This window comes from Anomaloglossus baeobatrachus, chromosome 6, assembly GCF_048569485.1.
Source record: "Anomaloglossus baeobatrachus isolate aAnoBae1 chromosome 6, aAnoBae1.hap1, whole genome shotgun sequence".
NCBI lineage: Eukaryota > Metazoa > Chordata > Amphibia > Anura > Aromobatidae > Anomaloglossus > Anomaloglossus baeobatrachus.
In genome coordinates this window covers 452,842,447-452,864,017 of record NC_134358.1, presented here as the reverse complement: position 1 = coordinate 452,864,017, position 21,571 = coordinate 452,842,447, and the positions used below count along the sequence as shown (strand labels likewise).

The 21,571-nt window shown below is 50.6% G+C and overlaps 1 protein-coding gene across 2 annotated transcripts in view; it reads right to left on the bottom strand.

The window, feature by feature from the left end:
* The window catches only part of NGLY1 (N-glycanase 1), a 58,577-nt gene that overhangs the window by 35,957 nt on the left and 1,049 nt on the right, over positions 1-21,571 (bottom strand). For both annotated transcript variants that reach the window (XM_075315270.1, XM_075315271.1), the window contains exons 2-5: positions 17,842-17,956; positions 15,404-15,562; positions 9,706-9,868; positions 7,006-7,225 (exon numbers count right to left, since the gene is read on the bottom strand). In XM_075315270.1, the coding sequence (XP_075171385.1) occupies positions 7,006-7,225; positions 9,706-9,868; positions 15,404-15,562; positions 17,842-17,956 (657 nt within the window). The remainder of the gene's footprint in view (positions 1-7,005; positions 7,226-9,705; positions 9,869-15,403; positions 15,563-17,841; positions 17,957-21,571) is intronic.

Genomic DNA, 21,571 nt, shown 5'->3' with positions numbered 1-21,571 from the left:
TTCTGGAGACATAAATTCTAAGTGCACGCACTAGGTCCAGGGTGTGCAAGGACCTCTCCAAGCTGTGAGAGGGGCCAGGACAGAAGGATGGAAGAACGATTTCTTCGTTAAGATGGAACGGGGAGACCACCTTTGGGAGAAAAGCGGGATCTGGCCGGAGAACCGCTTTGTCCTGGTGAAAAATCAAAAAGGGGGAACGACAAGAGAGAGCTGCCAGCTCTGACGTCCTGCGAATAGAAGTGATGGCAACAAGAAACACCACCTTCCAAGACAGGTGAGAAAGGGAAGATTCACGCAAGGGCTCGAATGGGGAGCCTTGAAGTGACCCTAGGACTAGATTAAGGTCCCACGGTTCTAGAGGCCGACGGTACGGCGGTGCCAGGTGGGCCATTCCCTGGATGAAGGTCTTAACCTGTGGACGAGCGGCCAGTGGCTTCTGAAACAGGATTGATAACGCCGATATCTGGCCTTTTAGTGTTGCGAGCGAGAGACCCGCATCTAGGCCTGACTGCAAGAACGCCAGTAGGGAAGGAAGGGAGAAGGCGAGAGGAGAAGAAATATTCTGCTCTTCACACCACCTGAAGAAAACCTTCCACGTGCGGTGGTAAATCTTTGATGAAGATGGCTTCCTGGCCCTAATCATTGCCTGAATCACTTTTGAGGAAAAACCAGCCTTAGCTAGAACCCAGGATTCAATGGCCAGGCCGTCAAATTTAGGACCTGTGAGTTCTGATGGAAGAGAGGCCCCTGCTGCAGGAGATCTGGACGGTCTGGAAGGCGCCACGGAGCGTCTGCGAGGAGCTGAGTTAGTTCCGCGAACCATGCTCGCCTGGGCCAATCTGGAGCCACTAGGATGACCGGTATCCCTTCCGCCTTGATCTTCTTGAGGACCCTCGGAATTAGAGGGAGCGGAGGGAAGATGTACGGGAGACTGAACTGGCTCCATGACAGGGTGAGAGCGTCGACTCCTAAAGCCAAGCGGTCGCGGCACCGTGCTACAAAGTGCGGAACCTGACGGTTGAACCGTGAGGCCATTAGGTCCACGTCCGGAACTCCCCATCTGTCGCAGATCTGGTTGAAGACTTCCCGGTTGAGGGACCATTCTCCGGAGGCGAGGCCTTCCCTGCTGAGGAAGTCCGCCGCCCAATTGTCCACGCCTGGGATGTGTACCGCTGAGATCAGGGAGTGATGACACTCGGCCCAGTGCAAGATCTTCTTGACTTCTCGCATCGCCCCGACACTTCTTGTGCCGCCTTGGTGGTTGATGTACGCCACCGCCGTCGCATTGTCCGACTGGATCCTGACCGGGCAACCCTGTACTAGGTGCCGAAACTGCTGCAAGGCTAGCCGGACGGCTCTTATCTCCAAAATGTTGATCTGGAGGCAACTCTCTCTCGGTGACCATCGGCCCTGCGCTGTGTGATGTCGAAACACTGCTCCCCAGCCCTGGAGACTGGCGTCGGTGGTCACTATCTTCCAGTGGAGCGGGAGGAAAGACCTTCCTGATGCGAGGTTGCGTTGATTGAGCCACCAACGGAGGGAGTGGCGGGTCTCCGGCGAAAGATGACACCTGCGGTCCAGAGAAAAGGGAGATCTGTCCCACTTCTTCAGCAAGGCCAGCTGGAGGGGCCGGAGATGGAACTGTGCAAAGGGTACCGCTTCCATCGCCGCCACCATACGACCGAGGACTCGCATGCCGAACCTGATGGACACTTGGCGCTGACGCCGGAGAGCGCGGAGCCCTCGTTGAAGGGAGGAGATCTCCTGAGTGAGGAAAACTCGTCCTTGGAGGGTATCGAATACCATGCCTAAAAAGGTGATCCGACGGACCGGGATCAGAGAGGACTTCTTCCGATTTATCAGCCACCCTAACCGTGAAAGGGTGTCGATTGTGATCTGAACCCCAAGACGACAGTCCTCGAAGGAAGAGCCCTTTATCAACATATCGTCCAAGTACGGGATGACCATGACACCCCTGGCATGCAGGACGGACATGGCAGCAGCCATGATCTTCGTAAAGACCCTGGGCGCGGATGCGAGGCCGAATGGAAGAGCCGTGAACTGGAAGTGATCTTCCGCTATCGCAAAGCGGAGGAACTGTTGGTGAGAGGTGGCTATCGGGACGTGAAGATAGGCGTCTTGAATATCCAGCGAAACCAGGAATTCGCCTACCTCCATGGACGCGATGACGGACCGGAGTGACTCCATTCGAAACGGCCGAGGTCTCACCGACCTGTTCAGAAGCTTTAGGTCGAGGACAGGACGGACAGAGCCGTCCTTTTTGGGGACCACGAAAAGGTTGGAATAGAACCCCTTGAAACGCTCTGCGGGAGGGACTGGTACCATGACTCCGGTTCGGAGGAGGGAGTCTATGGAGTGAAAGAATGCGCGAGCCCACGCGGTAGACTCGGGAGGGCGAGATAGGAAAAAACGTCTCGGTGGCTTTGTTTCGAATTCTATTTTGTAGCCTGATGTGATGATCTCTCTGACCCAGGCATCGGCGGTCAGGGGGATCCACACATGCTGAAAACGAGACAGACGCCCTCCCACAAGTCTGGCGCTGTTGCGCGCCGACCACGAGTCACTTGGAGGAACGTCGGCGGTAACCAGAAGAGGATCTCGTGGACTGGCGGGGGCGTGAACGCCAGGCGGGATTGGTCTTGAATGACGGGGTCTTCCTGTCTCTCGGAGGAGAGCGGCTTTTCCGCTGCTGGGGATTGGAGCTGAAGCTGCGAAAGGACCGGAAACGAGCGGTGGGGCGCCGATTCTGGAAGCGCTTGGGGCGCAATTGGGGGAGAGATGTACTCTTTCCTCCCGTTGCATCGAAGATCAGCTGGTCCAGCCTATCTCCGGAGACGCTCCCCTAGGAAGGGCAGGGAAGTTAGTGACTTCTTAGAGGCCGCCTCCGCGTTCCAGGACCGGAGCCAAAGGGCTCGACGGATGGCCACATTGTTGCTGGCGGCCTGGGTCGCGCAACTTGCAGACGCCAGGGCTGCATTGAGCAAGTACTCACCCGCGAGGGAAATCTGCGAGGCGATGGGAACCAGGTCCGGATTGGCAGGCATGGCGCGGAGACCGCCGCGTAGCGTGTCCGCCCAGGACATCAGGGCCTTCGCAACCCAAACCGAGGCGAAGGCCGGAGAGAGGGATGAGCCCGCTGCCTCGAAGGCGGAACGGGCCAACCTGTCAATAGTACGGTCCGTAGGGTCTTTGAGAGACGTACCGTTAGTGAGTGGAAGGACTGTGTGAGAAGACAGGCGGGAGATTGGGGGGTCGACCACAGGGGAACCTGCCCAATCCTTTCGAAGACCCTCAGGAAAGGGATAATGCAAATCAATGGACTTACCGCTGGTAAATACCTTGTCCGGCTGTTGTCTGTGGCTGCGCAGTAACTCAGCGAATTCTGGATGTCCGCTGAATGTGTTCTGGGCCCGCTTCACCCGCTTAAAGGAGACCTGGGTGCTCTGAGAGGAGACTGGGTCCACCTGTACCTTTAAGGTCTGGTTTACTGCTTCTATCAGGCTATTTACCATGCGCCGAATATCGGCCGCCTGCTCTGAGTCCTGCAGGGGTACCGCATCGGAATCATCCTCGGAGCAGTCAGAAGCCTCCCTGGAGGACTGACGGTCTGGACCTGGGGATGAAGGTGAAACCTGGGAAGAGTCTGAGGACGAGACCTGGCGGGTCCGTTTCTGAGCAGCAGAGGAGGACCCTGCAACGGGGCTCACCTGCTCCGGGGGCAATTGCGCCGGGTCTGCCGGAATCTGGGCGAGCGTCGGCAGCAGGCGTAGAGCTTGCGCGATGGTCCGAGAAGCCTCAGAGAGGGAATCTACGGACTGGGACAGGGACGCTAGCCAGTCGGGGGGAGGCGGGACGCAGTGCCCTGCAGCATATGGCGCTGTGGCGTCTGCGGTATCAGAAACGTCGGCCGCGGAGTCCTGCGGAGGCTGCGCGTCTGTAGAACAGACGGAGCATAGAGGGGCGTCCTGACCCTGGGAAAATTTGGAGCTGCAGGAGGAGCATGCAAAAAATAGTGCAAAGGGGGCCTGCTTGGCTTGGGTGGGCTTAGCCTTAGGCATGGTGCAAACAGGTACTCTCCCTGGTGGCTGCTAGGAAGGAGACAGGAGAGGGTTAACTCGTCCCTAAACTCAGAGAATGCTACCTAGTGAGGGCTACTCCTTAGGAGCAGAGCTTACCCAGGTCCTGCGTGCTGCCCACCAGTCCAGAAGTGGAGTCCAGGAATGAGCTACTCAGAAAACTCAGAACGCCGGCGCGCTGCAGCCTCAGGGGACCAGAGGCAGGCTAAAATGGCGAAGGGACGCTGGAGGAGGCTGGGGGAGGAGCAGGATTCCGGCGCGAAAAAACCCGGAGGATTCAGAGCCCCCACCATCAGCCAGGAGGCAGAGCAGTGGGAGGAACAGAGGGAGACGACCGGCGGCCAATAGCGCTGCAGCGGGGGCGTGGCTAGGACGCAGGAGCGACTAGGCCGAAGCCGGGGACTAAATTTATGGAGCGGGCCGGGGGAAAGTGCAGGAAAAGTCGGTCCTACCTGCAATCGGCGGCGCCGGCCCAGCGGTTCACCCCTCTTGGATGCGGTGCAGGCAGGGCTCCCTGGCCCTGCCTGTGAACAGCGCTGCTCGTCCAGGAAGGCTCCGGGGGAGAGCGTGCTGCAGGCAGGGTAGTGGACATCATGATGGGGGTAGACAGCCCCCTTCAGGAGAATGCAGCGTGACAGGGCCCCATCTAACACACACGCTGCGGCAGTTCCATCCCTGCTGTACTCCCCTGTACGCCCTTTGGGGTGATACCTCAGGGCGAATCAGGGGTGCCCACAAAACAACCTGCCCACACGCGCACCCCCGGGAGTGGTACCACGGGGACGGGCGGGGGAGAGGGCCCCGAAGTCTCAAGCCCCTGCGACCCTGGGAAGCGGTACCCATGGGGCTGCGGAGGATGAGTGAAGCGAATACCTGCAGAGAAGAAGACGACAGGTATGAGAGTGATGAGCGGCGCCGAAATAAAAGAAAAAAGCGCAAAAAAAAATACATGGCTGAGGGGGGCCGAGACGGCCCACATCAGCCTCCTACGACACTAAGCTAAAAACTGATCTGAGCCCGCCTCCGGCTCGGGGTGTATGCTGCTAGGGAGGGGCTAACTTTTTTGTGTTTACTTAGTGTCAGCCTCCTAGTGACAGCAGCATAACCCATGGTCCTGTGTCCCCCAATGAAACGATAGAGAAAAATAAATACCTGGTGTGGTCTGCCCATATCTATTCTAAGAATGGGTAATCTGATAAAAAGGGTCCTTATACCCCAATTGCTATACATACTGCATAACTCCCTGCTATGGATTTCGGTACACTATTTCCAAAAAGTACATAGCCTATAAGGATCTTTGTTATGGAAAAAGCAACAAGCTAGGATACAGCTGGAATATCTTCAGATGGGGTAGACCATCTCTACCGCTTGGAATATACTATCTGGCTGCCCAAATTCAACAGCTCAAAAGGTGGGATCGGGGTGATGATCAGGTGAAAAGTGGACCACTAGTTAAATAGATTACTCATTGGCATGTCCTTATTTATTCTGTAGAGGCAGGGGGTGATGGAAAAACATTAGTTTAGATAACAACATTGTCTATGATATATACAGTATGGGACAAAGGGAAGGAAATTTTCAGATAGTAACGATTGAACAGTATTTACTCCACTATGGCATATTCCAATCCTGCTGGAATTTATGAAACTGGGGGTTGCTCTGAGTGTGAGGAGAAGGGCTCATACTCTGGCCCAAATACAATCCGATATCATACTGAAGAGCATTGAACAGTTGCATAATGTATTTCATATACATCATCGTCAGTTCTATAGATTCTTAAAAGTCAGACATACCCATGCTGCTCAGCTCAAAACTAAAGATCTGGCTGTAGGGCATAACTATTCAGTCAATTGTGTCAAGAGACGGAGCAACAAAATGACGTATTTCTTGTTTGTATAAATGCCTGCCTAATACATACTTGAATAAGTTCCCTCTTATTATTAAATCTCAATGGGAGGTGGAAGTTAGTGTGATTACGGAAGATCAATGGGAATACATATGAAAGTGGTTGTCCACTACTTTTACATTGATGACCCATCCTTCGGTTAGGTCATCAATGTTTAATCGGCCTGGGCCTGACAACCCGCACCCCCACCGATCAGCCGTTCTCTGTCCCAGTGGTGACAGCAGGCAGTGCTCAGTTCCGGAGCTGCTCCGTCTTCTGATAGCGGCCACGGCCGGGTACTGCACATCTGCCTATTGATTTGAATGGGAGGCTGATGTGCAGTACCCAGCCACGTCCAATATCAGAAGAAAGGGCATCTCCGGAACTATGCATTTCCGGCTGCCTGCTGCCACTGCTAGGAGCAGCTGATCGGTGGAGGCGCGGGTTGTCGGACCCCAGCCGATCAGACATTGATGACCTGTCCTAAGGATAGGCCATCAATCTAAAAGTAGTGGACAACCCCTTTAAACTTGATGTCTCTTCTCACCCTTTCTGAGAAGAGCCTATTGCAATTATACCAGCTACATAGGAAAGAAAAAACTCCCAATTTTTTCATAAGATAGGTGTAAGGCAGGACTTACCCAATACCCATCTCATACTTATGGTGTGGGAATGCAATATGATTGGCCCATTCTGGAATAATGTCTTGGACAAAATCGATTGAATCCATGGTATAGCAATGAATCCTCAACCCAAATTATGCTTATTATTCTGGATCTCCCTGACGAGGATCTAGTAGTAATTGGTATATCCAAAATACTGTATACTGCTAGAAAAACTGTTGCTTCCCACTGAATACAATCTGCTCTCCCCATCAACAGGTGAATTTATTAACCTTTCTGAATGAGCAGAGAAGAAAAATAAAGTACACATTGGAAAACAGAACATATAAACAGATGATGAGATACATAGATTTCATTTATAGATGACAAAAAAAGAAATGATAAAGCCTGGAAATCCAACCTTGGGAACCTGTTGATGTACTGACACTTGTTGCAGTAATGATTCTCCACCCGGCTGGCCCCCCATCGTAAATCGTCATCTGAGGGGGCGAGTGCTTCTTTAGCCTCAGTCTGCTCCCCACACCTACTACAAGGAAGATTGTTCACCCAACTGAAGAATTGTTCCTTAAACCAACGTAACAGCTCTAACATCAAGAAATCATCTTCATTCATGCTTGTATCTGAAAGAACAAGTACAGATTCGTTACACAAGGTCAAATATCAATTTACTTTTTTCAAAACTTCATTATTCTACAATTAGGCAATGCTCAGACTGCATTACAGAATATACCGGGAAAAGCGCCTGATGGCTCAGCTGATTAACTAGTGACTGTAACAGATGCCTACGGTAACTATGATACCAGTCACCCATAGACTAATACAGGGTCCATAGAACATATCCGTCACCCATAGGTTATGACTGCAAATGTTAGGCCTAGGCCACACGGCATGAAAATCGGAAAGAGTGGAATGTGCTAAAATATCGCATTCCACTCGGACCAATATTAGCCTATGTGTCAGCACCCATGAGCCATTATTTTCTCAGCCCTAATCGGACCGAGAAAACAGTCGCAGCATGCTGTGGGTGCAATGCATTTCTGGCTTCTCTCGCACCCATTCAAGTCTATGGGGCAAGAGAAAAATCGCACTGCACTCGCATTACACCGGTGTACGTGAGTGCACGGCGAGAATGGAAATAGCCGGCTACGGAGGAGAGAGGGAGATAAATCCATCCCTCCCCTCCTCAGTGCCGGCCCTCCCCTCCTCAGTGCCGGCCCTCCCCTCCTCAGTGCCGGCCCTCCCCTCCTCAGTGCCGGCCCGCCCCCTGCAGCTGAGGTCTGATCGCATGATCGGACCTCAGTCACAGTGGCACTCGGCTCCCGCTGTGCTGCCAGCAGGAGCCGAGTGTCATGCGAGTATCGCAGTAGTCTCCCGTGTGGCACCAGCCTGAAAGGGAATCTGGCTCCAGGATTTTGCCTCCTAATCTGACAGCAGTGTAATGAAAAGGCAGAGACCCTGATCCAACGATGTGTCACTTGCATGTTGTATTTAAAAAATAATCCCTGTTTTATCAGTTCCCTGAATGCTGAGCTCTGTATAACCTCCCCCACACCACTGATTGGCAGCTGTGTACATTGTACATGGACAGAAATATGCCCATTAGTGGTGAAAGCGGTATTATACAGAGCTCATGAATATGGAGGACTACATGGCAGCAGGTGTACTAGTCCACTATTGATATTCTCCTGCTGATAAAATAATGATTTTTTCAAAACTGCAGCAGAGTGGTAAGTGGTATCAGAGTCTCAGTCTCTACATCATGCTGCTGTCAGATTAGGTGGTAGAAACCTGGTGACAGATTCCCTTTAATGGATACGTCATGAAGAACTATTCAAAAGCCTATGATGTATCTGATAAGTGGACACCTGTGACAGATCCCATTAGGTAGTATACATTACCTAAGGTAAAATAATGAATTTGGTTCAACAGCTACTTGCAACATATTGATATAAACTAGACAGATGGAGGTCAACAGGGCACTCCATTGAGTATGTAAATCGAAACTCTCCTACTAAATGTATGAAAAACCGTGTGAACTGAATCAAAGAGAAAAAGGCGTCATAATGCAGCGTAGGAAATAATGGACAACATGAGCAATTGTGGTTGGGGGATTCAAGTACAAGTAATGGTATCAAGAAGCGTTACCACGTGTTTCTCAACATTGGAAATTATCAGCTCTCTTGTGAATTACTGCAAACTTTCTGATCTTCGGGGTCTAAACAGTAGGACCTTCACTGAGCCCAGGAACAGGGTTCTGTGGTGTCCCTGTAGGCCCTTCACTAAACCTAAGAACAAGGTTCTGTGGTGTCTCTGTAGGACCTTCTCTAAACCCAAGAACAGAGTTCTGTGGTCTCTCTGTAGGACCTTCTCTAAACCCAAGAACAGGGTTCTGTGATGTCTCTGTAGGACCTTCACTAAACCCAAGAACAGGGTTCTGTGGTGTCCCTGTAGAACCTTCACTAAACCAAAGAACAGGGTTCTGTGGTGTCCCTGTAGAACCTTCACTAAACCCAAGAACAGGGTTCTGTGATGTCCCTGTAGGACCTTCTCTAAACCCAAGAACAGGGTTCTGTGATGTCTCTGTAGGATCTTCACTAAACCCAAGAACAGGGTTCTGTGGTGTCCCTGTAGGAATGGAGCAATGGCTGTTCATGCTACAACACTGCTCCATTCATTCTACCATAGTGGACCATTGTGGTCTGGCTCCAAAGGTCCCATAGAGAATTGTGCATGCTCCAGCTCCACACCGATGGGGCACTATACAGCTCAGGATCGGTAAGGTACAAAAGTGGTGTATCCTGCCACATACTTTTGAGGTAGGGATTGTGAGGGAACCATCATGTTGTTTTCCCCACAAACTATCTAATTCTGGCTGTAGAACATGAAAAATCTAAACTGATTACTGTGATTTTATTAGTTGGGTTGTGAATTATATTTGTGTTTCTAAGTCAAAATGGCTCTTCATTAACATATTTCTGGCTCTGAGTCATCCAACCCTGTACAAATATTCAATTCAGCTGAATACATGAAACTACCAAAGTCCGTCACATATGCACCACAGATAGGAAGTCAGTAAGTACGTAGAGTTCAGATCCATTACCGGACTCAAGGCTTCTGGCTTGCTGTAGTTTTTCCTGAGCTTTCGCTTTCAGTTCTGACACAGGAACATGTTCTCTGGCTTTCTGCTGGAGCTCGGCCAGCTCATACATTACAACATGCTGAGCGTTTGACTGCAGTGTCTTGAAAAATTTGATTTCGGATGCCTGCAATATAGGAGGCTTATTAACAAGGTGCATGAGCATTAATGAACAACCTTAAAGAGATAAAGGATTATTCTGAAGATTGGTCTTCAGGAGCACACCATTCCCCTGCCTCCCAGATACCTGCTTACCATAGGGCGGTATGTTGCTGATAATTGACAGATTGGACCAGCAGGGGATGTGGTCCGGGAAATTATGAGTAGAAGTGCAAGAATTAGCTTCTGCAAAGATCCTGATATCAGGGCACTATTATCTTTGCTATGGTTCATAAACCGCTTACTCACTGATCCTAACAATACGGAAAAGGGATATGATAACACGATGAGGCAGAAGACCAAAGCAGGATGGACACTGGGCTATCTAACATGGTGCTGAAGATGGAGGAGACTTCGAAGAAGCGGAAGTAGCTGCCCATCTGGTGCGGTTTGCCCACACATGATGCCTTCTCTGAAACACCATCCGATCTGAGTGAGTGGGAAGGAGGGCAGACCGATGACTGTGAGAAAGGTGACCATAATGGGGAACCCAAGATGGCACCAAATCAACCTGAGCCCATAGTGTCCTGCCTCTCCCATGCAAATATCCCATCTCACAAGCCAGGTATGTGCCGTCCAGGACAGAGCTAATGATGAGCTGCCTGTTTACCCCCTTGATAAAGCTTATAAAAATTAGCACAAAATACAATGCTCCATATTTCTAGGACCGTACGACGCAAAACTCAGGGGAACAGTGGAAGTAAGAGTAAAACTGGCCACTTTTGACTTGGTGACAGCTCCTCTTTAAATCACCCCCATTTTAAAAGTTAGAAAAATAAAAAGCCTAATCTATCAAGATATACAATTATTTTAAATAGGTTGTCCACTGCTTTTACACTGATGGACTGTCCTCCAGATAGGTCATCAATGTCTGATTGGCCAGGGTCCGACACTCCGCTGATCAGCTGACCTCAGTGCAGGCGGTGGCCGGCAATGCTCAGTTCCGTAGTTGCCCTGTCAACCGATAGCAGCCGAGACCATGTACTACACATATGCCTCCCATTCAAATCAATAGCAGCTGGATGTGCAGTACCTGGCCACGACTATCGGGAGACGAAGCAGCTCCGGAGCGGAGCATTGCCAGCCTCCTGCTACCACCACGAACACCAAACACAGCTGATCAGCAGGGGTGCTGGGTGTCAGACCCCGATCGATCAGACGTTGATGGCCTTTCCTATAGCCCATCAATGTTTAAAGGGGTGGTTCACCCATATTTTTTATTGTCTAGTTCGATATTATATTGAGAAACAATGTTTCTCTCAAATACCTTGTGTTGTCAATAGTGCCTGTGAGAGGCGCTATTGCAGAACGCTGCTCCCCGTCCAGTGACGTACCCATCCAATGCTGCCTCGTCACATCCGTGCTGCCGGCTACATTCTGAGCCCATCTGCTCCCTGCTCCTCCTCCCTCACAGCACATCTCTTGCTTGCAGCGTTCTGCGAGGAGGGAGGAGGGAGGGGGGAGCAGCAGACGCGCCGTGCTGTGCTAGGAGGGAGGAGGGAGGAGGAGGGGAGAGCAAATAGGCTGTGACAGCAGTGAAACACCGCTCACAGCTCAGAGTCTGGAAGACTGTACCCGGCTGCACGGATGTGACGAGGCAGCATTGGACGGGTACATCACTGGACGGGGAGCAGCGGTCTGCAATAGCGCCTCTCACAGGCACTATTGACAACACAAGGTATTTGAGAGAAACATTGTTTCTCAATATAATATCGATCTAGACAATAAAACATATGGGTGAACCACCCCTTTAAGTAGTGGACAAACCCTTTAACCATACGTTCCACATTTTTTTTTCGGTCTCTTCAGTCCCCACTAAAAATGCAATAATAAGATATTAAACCATTGTATATTCGCCAATATATCAGTAGATTTGTAAGTTCAGAGCACAAAAATCGAGCCCTCACAGCTCTTTTAACAGAAAAAGAAAACTTTGGAATTATTCTTTGACAACTATAATAGAAAAATAACCCTTGGAAATAAGACATCTCCGTGTTCTTACTAATATGAAGACTCACATTACAAGGTTTTTTTTTTACTGCATCAGTATCATGAAAACAAAACCAGAAAAAACAATGTCAGGTTTCATCATTTACCACACTTGGAATTCGTTACAGATTTTCCAGTATATTGTAAAGTAATGTAAATGGTGTCATTCAAAACTACAACAACGAGTCCCAAAAAACCATAAGCCTTGATGACCCTGCTGATGGAGAAGAGGAGGGGGGATAAAAAAGGAATAGTAAAATCTCTCCTGGACATTTTTTTTTTATCATGTTTATAAAAGAGATACATGAACTATGGATTTTACATTTTTCGGATTATAAGACGCACTTTTCCTCCCAAAAATTTGGGAGGAAAATGAGGGGTGCGTCTTAAAATCTGAATGTAGCTTACCAGGGGGTGGTGGAGAGGAGGCAGGGCAATGCTGTGGGGGTGGTGGACAGGAGGCAGGGCAATGCTGTGCGCTGCTCTGTGCGGCGGGCAGCGAGGCACAGACCATTCTGAAGATGTCGGCGGTAAGGGCTTCAAATAATGGTGCCCAGAGTCGGCGTGTGCGCAGATGGAGCTCTTGGCTCAAGCTCCCACACCAACTCCAGCTGCCATTTCTTTGAAGCCCGCACTGCTAACCTCTTTAGAATGGCCAGTGCCTCACCACCCGCACTGAGCACCAGAACAGAGCAGCGGCTGCTACCCCAGCACAGAGCAGCGCCTGCTACCCCAGCACGGAGCAGCGCCTGCTACCCCAGCACGGAGCAGCGCCTGCTACCCCAGCACGGAGCAGCGCCTGCTACCCCAGCACAGAGCAGCGCCTGCTACCCCAGCACAGAGCAGCGCCTGCTACCCCAGCACAGAGCAGCGCCTGCTACCCCAGCACAGAGCAGCGCCTGCTACCCCAGCACAGAGCAGCGCCTGCTACCCCAGCACAGAGCAGCGCCTGCTACCCCAGCACAGAGCAGCGCCTGCTACCCCAGCACAGAGCAGCGCCTGCTACCCCAGCACAGAGCAGCGCCTGCTACCCCAGCACAGAGCAGCGGCTGCTACCCCAGCACAGAGCAGCGCCTGCTACCCCAGCACAGAGCAGCGCCTGCTACCCCAGCACAGAGCAGCGCCTGCTACCCCAGCACAGAGCAGCGGCTGCTACCCCAGCACAGAGCAGCGGCTGCTACCCCAGCACAGAGCAGCGGCTGCTACCCCAGCACAGAGCAGCGGCTGCTACCCCAGCACAGAGCAGCGGCTGCTACCCCAGCACAGAGCAGCGGCTGCTACCACAGCACAGAGCAGGGCCTGTTACCCCAGCACAGAGCAACGGCTGCTACCCCAGCACAGAGCAGCGCCTGCTACCCCAGCACAGAGCAGCGCCTGCTACCCCAGCACAGAGCAACGGCTGCTACCCCAGCACAGAGCAGCGGCTGCTACCCCAGCACAGAGCAGCGGCTGCTACCCCAGCACAGAGCAGCGGCTGCTACCACAGCACAGAGCAGGGCCTGTTACCCCAGCACAAAGCAGCGCCTGCTACCCCAGCACAGAGCAGCGGCTGCTACCCCAGCACAGAGCAGCGGCTGCTACCCCAGCACAGAGCAGCGGCTGCTACCCCAGCACAGAGCAGCGGCTGCTACCCCAGCACAGAGCAGCGGCTGCTACCCCAGCACAGAGCAGCGGCTGCTACCCCAGCACAGAGCAGCGGCTGCTACCCCAGCACAGAGCAGCGGCTGCTACCCCAGCACAGAGCAGCGGCTGCTACCCCAGCACAGAGCAGCGGCTGCTACCCCAGCACAGAGCAGCGGCTGCTACCCCAGCACAGAGCAGCGGCTGCTACCCCAGCACAGAGTAGCGGCTGCTACCCCAGCACAGAGCAGCGGCTGCTACCCCAGCACAGAGCAGCGGCTGCTACCCCAGCACAGAGCAGCGGCTGCTACCCCAGCACAGAGCAGCGGCTGCTACCCCAGCACAGAGAAGCGGCTGCTACCCCAGCACAGAGCAGCGGCTGCTACCCCAACACAGAGCAGCGGCTGCTACCCCATCACAGAGCAGCGGCTGCTACCCCAGCACAAAGCAGCGGCTGCTACCCCAGCACAGAGCAGCGGCTGCTACCCCAGCACAGAGCAACGGCTGCTACCCCAGCACAGAGCAACGGCTGCTACCCCAGCACAGAGCAACGGCTGCTACCCCAGCACAGAGCAGCGCCTGCTACCCCAGCACAGAGCAGCGCCTGCTACCCCAGCACAGAGCAGCGCCTGTTACCCCAGCACAGAGCAGCGGCTGCTACCCCAGCACAGAGCAGCGCCTGCTACCCCAGCACAGAGCAGCGGCTGCTACCCCAGCACAGAGCAGCGCCTGTTACCCCAGCACAGAGCAGCGCCTGTTACCCCAGCACAAAGCAGCGCCTGCTACCCCAGCACAAAGCAGCGCCTGCTACCCCAGAACAGAACAGCGCCTGCTACCCCTGCACAAAGCAGCGCCTGCTACCCCAGCACAAAGCAGCGCCTGCTACCCCAGCACAAAGCAGCGCCTGCTACCCCAGCACAAAGCAGCGCCTGCTACCCCAGCACAAAGCAGCGCCTGCTACCCCAGCACAAAGCAGCGCCTGCTACCCCAGCACAAAGCAGCGCCTGCTACCCCAGCACAAAGCAGCGCCTGCTACCCCAGCACAAAGCAGCGCCTGCTACCCCAGCACAGAGCAGCGCCTGCTACCCCAGCACAGAGCAGCGCCTGCTACCCCAGCACAGAGCGGCGCCTGCCTCCCCAGCACAGAGCAACGCCTGCTACCCCAGCACAGAGCAGCGCCTGCTACCCCAGCACAGAGCAGCGCCTGCTACCCCAGCACAGAGCAACGCCTGCTACCCCAGCACAGAGCAGCGCCTGCTACCCCAGCACAGAGCAGCGCCTGCTACCCCAGCACAGAGCAACGCCTGCTACCCCAGCACAGAGCAACGCCTGCTACCCCAGCACAAAGCAGCGCCTGCTACCCCAGCACAGAGCAGCGCCTGCTACCCCAGCACAGAGCAGCGCCTGCTACCCCAGCACAGAGCAGCGCCTGCTACCCCAGCACAGAGCAACGCCTGCTACCCCAGCACAGAGCAGTGCCTGCTACCCCAGCACAGAGCAGCGCCTGCTACCACAGCACAGAGCAGGGCCTGTTACCCCAGCACAAAGCAGCGCCTGCTACCCCAGCACAAAGCAGTGCCTGCTACCCCAGCACAGAGCAGCGCCTGCTGCCTGCAGTGAGCATCTGGGCCCCCCTCTGCACCGCCTGCAGCATCGCCGTACTCCAGCACGGCTCCTGCCCCCTGTGACCCCCGCTCCTCCACCACTGCTGCCCCACCACCTCCCCAATAAGACATTACCGGATTATAAAACGGACTCCATATTTTGTTTTTACCTTTTTTTATCTCTAAATTTGGGGTGCGTCTTATAATCCGGTGCATCTTATAAAACGAAAAATACTGTAATTCTTAGGCAATGTAGTAAGGTCATCTCCATCATCTTATGATGTAGTTACCAGGCTTGGACTTGGCACCTGTTGTGCACTCTCCGTAGCAGCGGGCACGGCCACATTTGACCCGTTGACGCGCTTGTCTCTTTCAGATGCTATGCGGTCTCTGACCTTTCTCAACTTCTCTACTGATGCCTTCTTAGGAAACACAAGATGTGTTTCTCCCTGAAGAATGAAAGAAAAAATGATTAAAGAGTACTCATCATATTCTTAGTCCATAAGTCAATAGTACACAAGAAAATAAGCCACTTTATAATATATCTTATCAGAGAAATCTGCTTCCTTCTCCTCCTGGATTTAACTTTCATTCTCAATTCATGTAAAAAATCTGTATACTGTGATAGGAGATGGCAGTTGGTGGATTAACAGTTCTAGGAGGGGAGGAGGGAGGCGCTGGAGACAGACAATCTGCTGCAAGTTCTCCTGAAATGGCAGTTCTCTATAGAACTTCATGAGCACCAACTGCCATCTCCTATCTCACTAATGGGAAAATCTGTATTCACTGAAGATTCATATTAGCAGTCAATTAGGAATTCTGAGACTGAAAGATCAGCTCAGAAAGAGTAAAAAGCCGATTGCTCTAATAAGATACACATTTCTCATTTTCGTGTCTGCGATTGATTTATGGAAAAAAAATGAAAATAATAGTTTCTCTCTTAAGGGAACCTGCCATGTGCCCAAACATGATGTACCTACAGATGAGGTTAGTCCAATGCCGCCTAGCTGCTGTACGGAAAGCGCAGCTGCCAGAAGGAAAAGAACTTTATTCCTTCTGGAAGTCGCCAGCTTTCAGTCAGAGGTGGGCCGCAGCGGCTTCAGTCACCACTCACAGACGTGATCACACCCCCATACTATGACTGACAGCTCACTCTGCATAGATACGCCGCACAGCCGTCTGTAATGACATTGGTGGGCCATGCTACAGCCGCTGCTCCTTGTGTACGGAGCGATGGCTGAGGCCTTTCCTCTATAACTGGAGGGTGCTGGGAGGAATAAAGTTCATTTTCGCTCAATAAGGCAGCCGGACAATATTGTAACGCTAGTAACCTGCAGATTCACCCAATATCTGCAGGGTAATAGCATTTGGGGACATGACAGGTTCTCTTTAAATGTTTAGCGGATTTTCATGCCAACACAAATGCACATGAATAAAGGGCAGGTCTGCAATGCATAGTCTTAAAGGGGTAGTCTAGATTTGTTAATTTATTTTAATGTATTCTCTAAAATTTGTCATACATTTTACCAGTTTATCCCATGATGTAATGATCCCATGTATGTGACGTGTCCTGTGTTCATGTAGCACAGGGATGTCATGTGACTCTGCTGCTTAGGTAAACGTCACATGACCGATGTAAGCTTAGCCCTATTCACTTATCCCATGGATACATTTCACAGGACAGATCAGTTCTACTGAGCCGATAGCTGCCAACTGCACCAATATAGGGGAGGTCTGTGAGCAACATTTTATATATGTGGACATTAGATAACGGGATGATGTATTATAGAAACAAATGAAAAAATAAAGAAGGGGATATCCCTTTAAGCCGGCATGTAAGCTGTGAGCGGTTTGTATTAAATGATGAGCGAGCACTGCCATGATCATGTGCTTGTAACGAGCAGTCGGACGCTCAGATGGGCGCCACTCGTGTACCGAGTATTAGGCTCCTTTCACACTGCGTTTTGCCTTACGTTCACAGGTCCCATCGGAGCATCCGTTTGAACCGCCCCTTCCCCACCCCGCAAAGCGTGTTTCAGACGCATGCGCCGACAGGGCCATTGACTGTAATGGAGCACACTACGTTAGCGTGTGCTCTGTTTTGTACGTAGTCGGCTACGTTCAGGTGTCCGCCTGCAGAAAACGTATATACACGAAAACGGTACAAAACAGAGCACACGCTAACGTCGTAGTCTGCTCCATTACAGTCAATGGCCCTGTCGGCGCATGCGTCTGAAACACGCTATGCGGGGTGGGGGAGGGGCGGTTCAGACGGATGATCCGACGGGATCTGTGAACGTAAGGCAAAACGCAGTGTGAAAGGAGCCTTATGGAAGTCAAAGGTCTTCTGGGAAAATGCTCGAGTTCCCCAGTCATTTCCATTATACTTTGCACACAAGTCGCACCCATCTGAGCGTCCGACTGCTCGTTACAAGCACCTGATGATGGCAGTGCTCGCTCATCACTGGTTTCTATGCGCTCCATTACTACCTTGCATGGCCGGAGACTGTCTTGTGGGCAGCAGACCCCCGATAATAAGATATGGGGCTCGATTCATTTACACCTTATTTTGGTCTAGTTTTTGTTGATTGTTGACCAATTTAAATCTGCACAGGGACAGGTCTGTTTCATGCTAATCTATGGGAGTGATGGCACATCAGTAGTGGGCAGTGCATAGGATCGGTACCGTGAGGTCACATAATGGCTCCCATACTTCCGCCCCTCTCACCTCCTCAAATCCCATTTCAAATAAACACTCCACCGCGCCTGGGACTGGTAGGAGTCTGGTGGAGAACGCCGTGTTCCCAATTCTTATGGATCGGTACTTCTCTTCATTTGGACTCCTGTAATATTCAATGGTTAGTTCATACACCTAGCTGTAGTACATTACTGACACCTGGGCGGCACCATCGGGGGTCCGCACTCTAAACCTGTCCAGTCAGTGTGGACTGTCACCCAGGGCCGGCGTCAGCACCCGGCATACCCGGGCAAATGCCGGGGCCCTGGAGAGCCGGGGGGGCCCACTCGGCCTCGTCAGCTCTGGTGCACCTTGGCCGGGGCCCACTCTCCTTAGTTCTGCGGTCCCCGGGCCGAGTTCCGGGGACCGCAGTCCTCGGCAGGAATCTGCGGCGCCGTCTCTTTAAGGCGCGCAGACTTCCTGGTTTGAACTTCATCTGTGGGCGGAGCTACAGACTGGCATCCTGCTCAGTCCCACAGAGGAGAGTTGCAGTGCCAGCCAGCGACCCCCAGCACAGCGTGTCCCTCCGGCGCTGTGTGGGCCCCCTCTCCTCCGTGACCTGAGCGGTATGTGCCCTCCCCACCCCCCGATTTATGCCCCCCCCCGGAGCCGCGCGTGTCTGTCTCTGTCTGTATGTAGCAGAGCTAGGTGTGTATGTATATAGCAGAGCTAGGTGTGTATGTATATAGCAGAGCTATGTGTGTATGTATATAGCAGAGCTATGTGTGTATGTATATAGCAGAGCTAGGTGTGTATGTATATAGCAGAGCTATGTGTGTATGTATATAGCAGAGCTATGTGTGTATGTATATAGCAGAGCTAGGTGTGTATGTATATAGCAGAGCTATGTGTGTATGTATATAGCAGAGCTAGGTGTGTATGTATATAGCAGAGCTAGGTGTGTATGTATATAGCAGAGCTAGGTGTGTATGTATATAGCAGAGCTATGTGTGTATGTATATAGCAGAGCTAGGTGTGTATGTATATAGCAGAGCTAGGTGTGTATGTATATAGCAGAGCTATGTGTGTATGTATATAGCAGAGCTATGTGTGTATGTATATAGCAGAGCTAGGTGTGTATGTATATAGCAGAGCTATGTGTGTATGTATATAGCAGAGCTAGGTGTGTATGTATATAGCAGAGCTAGGTGTGTATGTATATAGCAGAGCTAGGTGTGTATGTATATAGCAGAGCTAGGTGTGTATGTATATAGCAGAGCTATGTGTGTATGTATATAGCAGAGCTAGGTGTGTATGTATATAGCAGAGCTAGGTGTGTATGTATATAGCAGAGCTATGTGTGTATGTATGCAGCAGAGCTATGTGTGTATGTATATAGCAGAGCTATGTGTCTATGTATATAGCAGAGCTAGGTGTGTATGTATATAGCAGAGCTAGGTGTGTATGTATATAGCAGAGCTATGTGTGTATGTATGCAGCAGAGCTATGTGTGTATGTATATAGCAGAGCTATGTGTGTATGTATATAGCAGAGCTATGTGTGTATGTAGCAGAGCTATGTGTGTATGTATATAGCAGAGCTATGTGTGTATGTATATAGCAGAGCTAGGTGTGTATGTAGCAGAGCTAGGTGTGTATGTAGCAGAGCTATGTGTGTATGTATATAGCACAGCTATGTGTGTATGTATATAGCAGAGCTATGTGTGTATGTATGTAGCAGAGCTATGTGTGTATGTATGTGGCAGAGCTATGTGTGTATGTATGTGGCAGAGCTATGTGTGTATGTATATAGCAGAGCTATGTGTGTATGTATATAGCAGAGATATGTGTGTATGTATATAGCAGAGCTATGTGTGTATGTATATAGCAGAGCTATGTGTGTATGTATGTAGCAGAGCTATGTGTGTATGTATGTGGCAGAGCTATGTGTGTATATAGCAGAGCTAGGTGTGTATGTATATAGCAGAGCTAGGTGTGTATGTATATAGCAGAGCTATGTGTGTATGTATATAGCAGAGCTATGTGTGTATGTATGTAGCAGAGCTAGGTGTGTATGTATGTAGCAGAGCTAGGTGTGTATGTATGTAGCAGAGCTAGGTGTGTATGTATGTAGCAGAGCTAGGTGTGTATGTATATAGCAGAGCTATGTGTGTATGTATATAGCAGAGCTATGTGTGTATGTAGCAGAGCTATGTGTGTATGTAGCAGAGCTATGTGTGTATATAGCAGAGCTATGTGTGTATGTATATAGCAGAGCTATGTGTGTATGTATATAGCAGAGCTATGTGTGTATGTATATAGCAGAGCTATGTGTGCATGTATATAGCAGAGCTAGGTGTGTATGTATATAGCAGAGCTAGGTGTGTATGTATATAGCAGAGCTATGTGTGCATGTATATAGCAGAGCTATGTGTGTATGTATATAGCAGAGCTATGTGTGTATGTATGTAGCAGAGCTAGGTGTGTATGTATATAGCAGAGCTAGGTGTGTATGTATATAGCAGAGCTAGGTGTGTATGTATATAGCAGAGCTAGGTGTGTATGTATATAGCAGAGCTATGTGTGTATGTATATAGCAGAGCTATGTGTGTATGTATATAGCAGAGCTATGTGTGTATGTATATAGCAGAGCTATGTGTGCATGTATATAGCAGAGCTATGTGTGCATGTATATAGCAGAGCTATGTGTGCATGTATATAGCAGAGCTATGTGTGTATGTATGTGGCAGAGCTATGTGTGTATGTAGCAGAGCTATGTGTGTATGTATATAGCAGAGCTATGTGTGTATGTATATAGCAGAGCTATGTGTGTATGTATATAGCAGAGCTATGTGTGTATGTATGTGGCAGAGCTATGTGTGTATGTGGCAGAGCTATGTGTGTATGTATGTGGCAGAGCTATGTGTGTATGTGGCAGAGCTATGTGTGTATGTATATAGCAGAGCTAGGTGTGTATGTATATAGCAGAGCTATGTGTGTATGTATATAGCAGAGTTATGTGTGTATGTATGTGGCAGAGCTATGTGTGTATGTATGTGGCAGAGCTATGTGTGTATGTGGCAGAGCTATGTGTGTATGTGGCAGAGCTATGTGTGTATGTAGCAGAGCTATGTGTGTATGTAGCAGAGCTATGTGTGTATGTAGCAGAGCTATGTGTGTATGTATGTAGCAGCGCTGTGTCTGTATGTATATAGCAGAGCTATGTGTGTATGTATGTAGCAGAGCTATGTGTGTATGTATGTGGCAGAGCTATGTGTGTATGTATGTAGCAGAGCTATGTGTGTATGTATATAGCAGAGCTATGTGTGTATGTATATAGCAGAGCTATGTGTGTATGTATATAGCAGAGCTATGTGTGTATGTATGTAGCAGAGCTATGTGTGTATGTATATAGCAGAGCTATGTGTGTATGTATGTAGCAGAGCTATGTGTGTATGTAGCAGAGCTATGTGTGTATGTAGCAGAGCTATGTGTGTATGTATATAGCAGAGCTATGTGTGTATGTATGTAGCAGAGCTATGTGTGTATGTAGCAGAGCTATGTGTGTATGTATGTAGCAGCGCTGTGTCTGTATTTATGTATGCAGCAGAGCTGTGTGTGCCTGTATGCATGTATGATGTGTATCTATGTATGTCAGTGTATATGACTGTATAGATGTGTCAGTTCTATATGTATGTAGCAGAGCTATGTGTGTATGTATATAGCAGAGCTATGTGTGTATGTATGTAGCAGAGCTATGTGTGTATGTATATAGTAGAGCT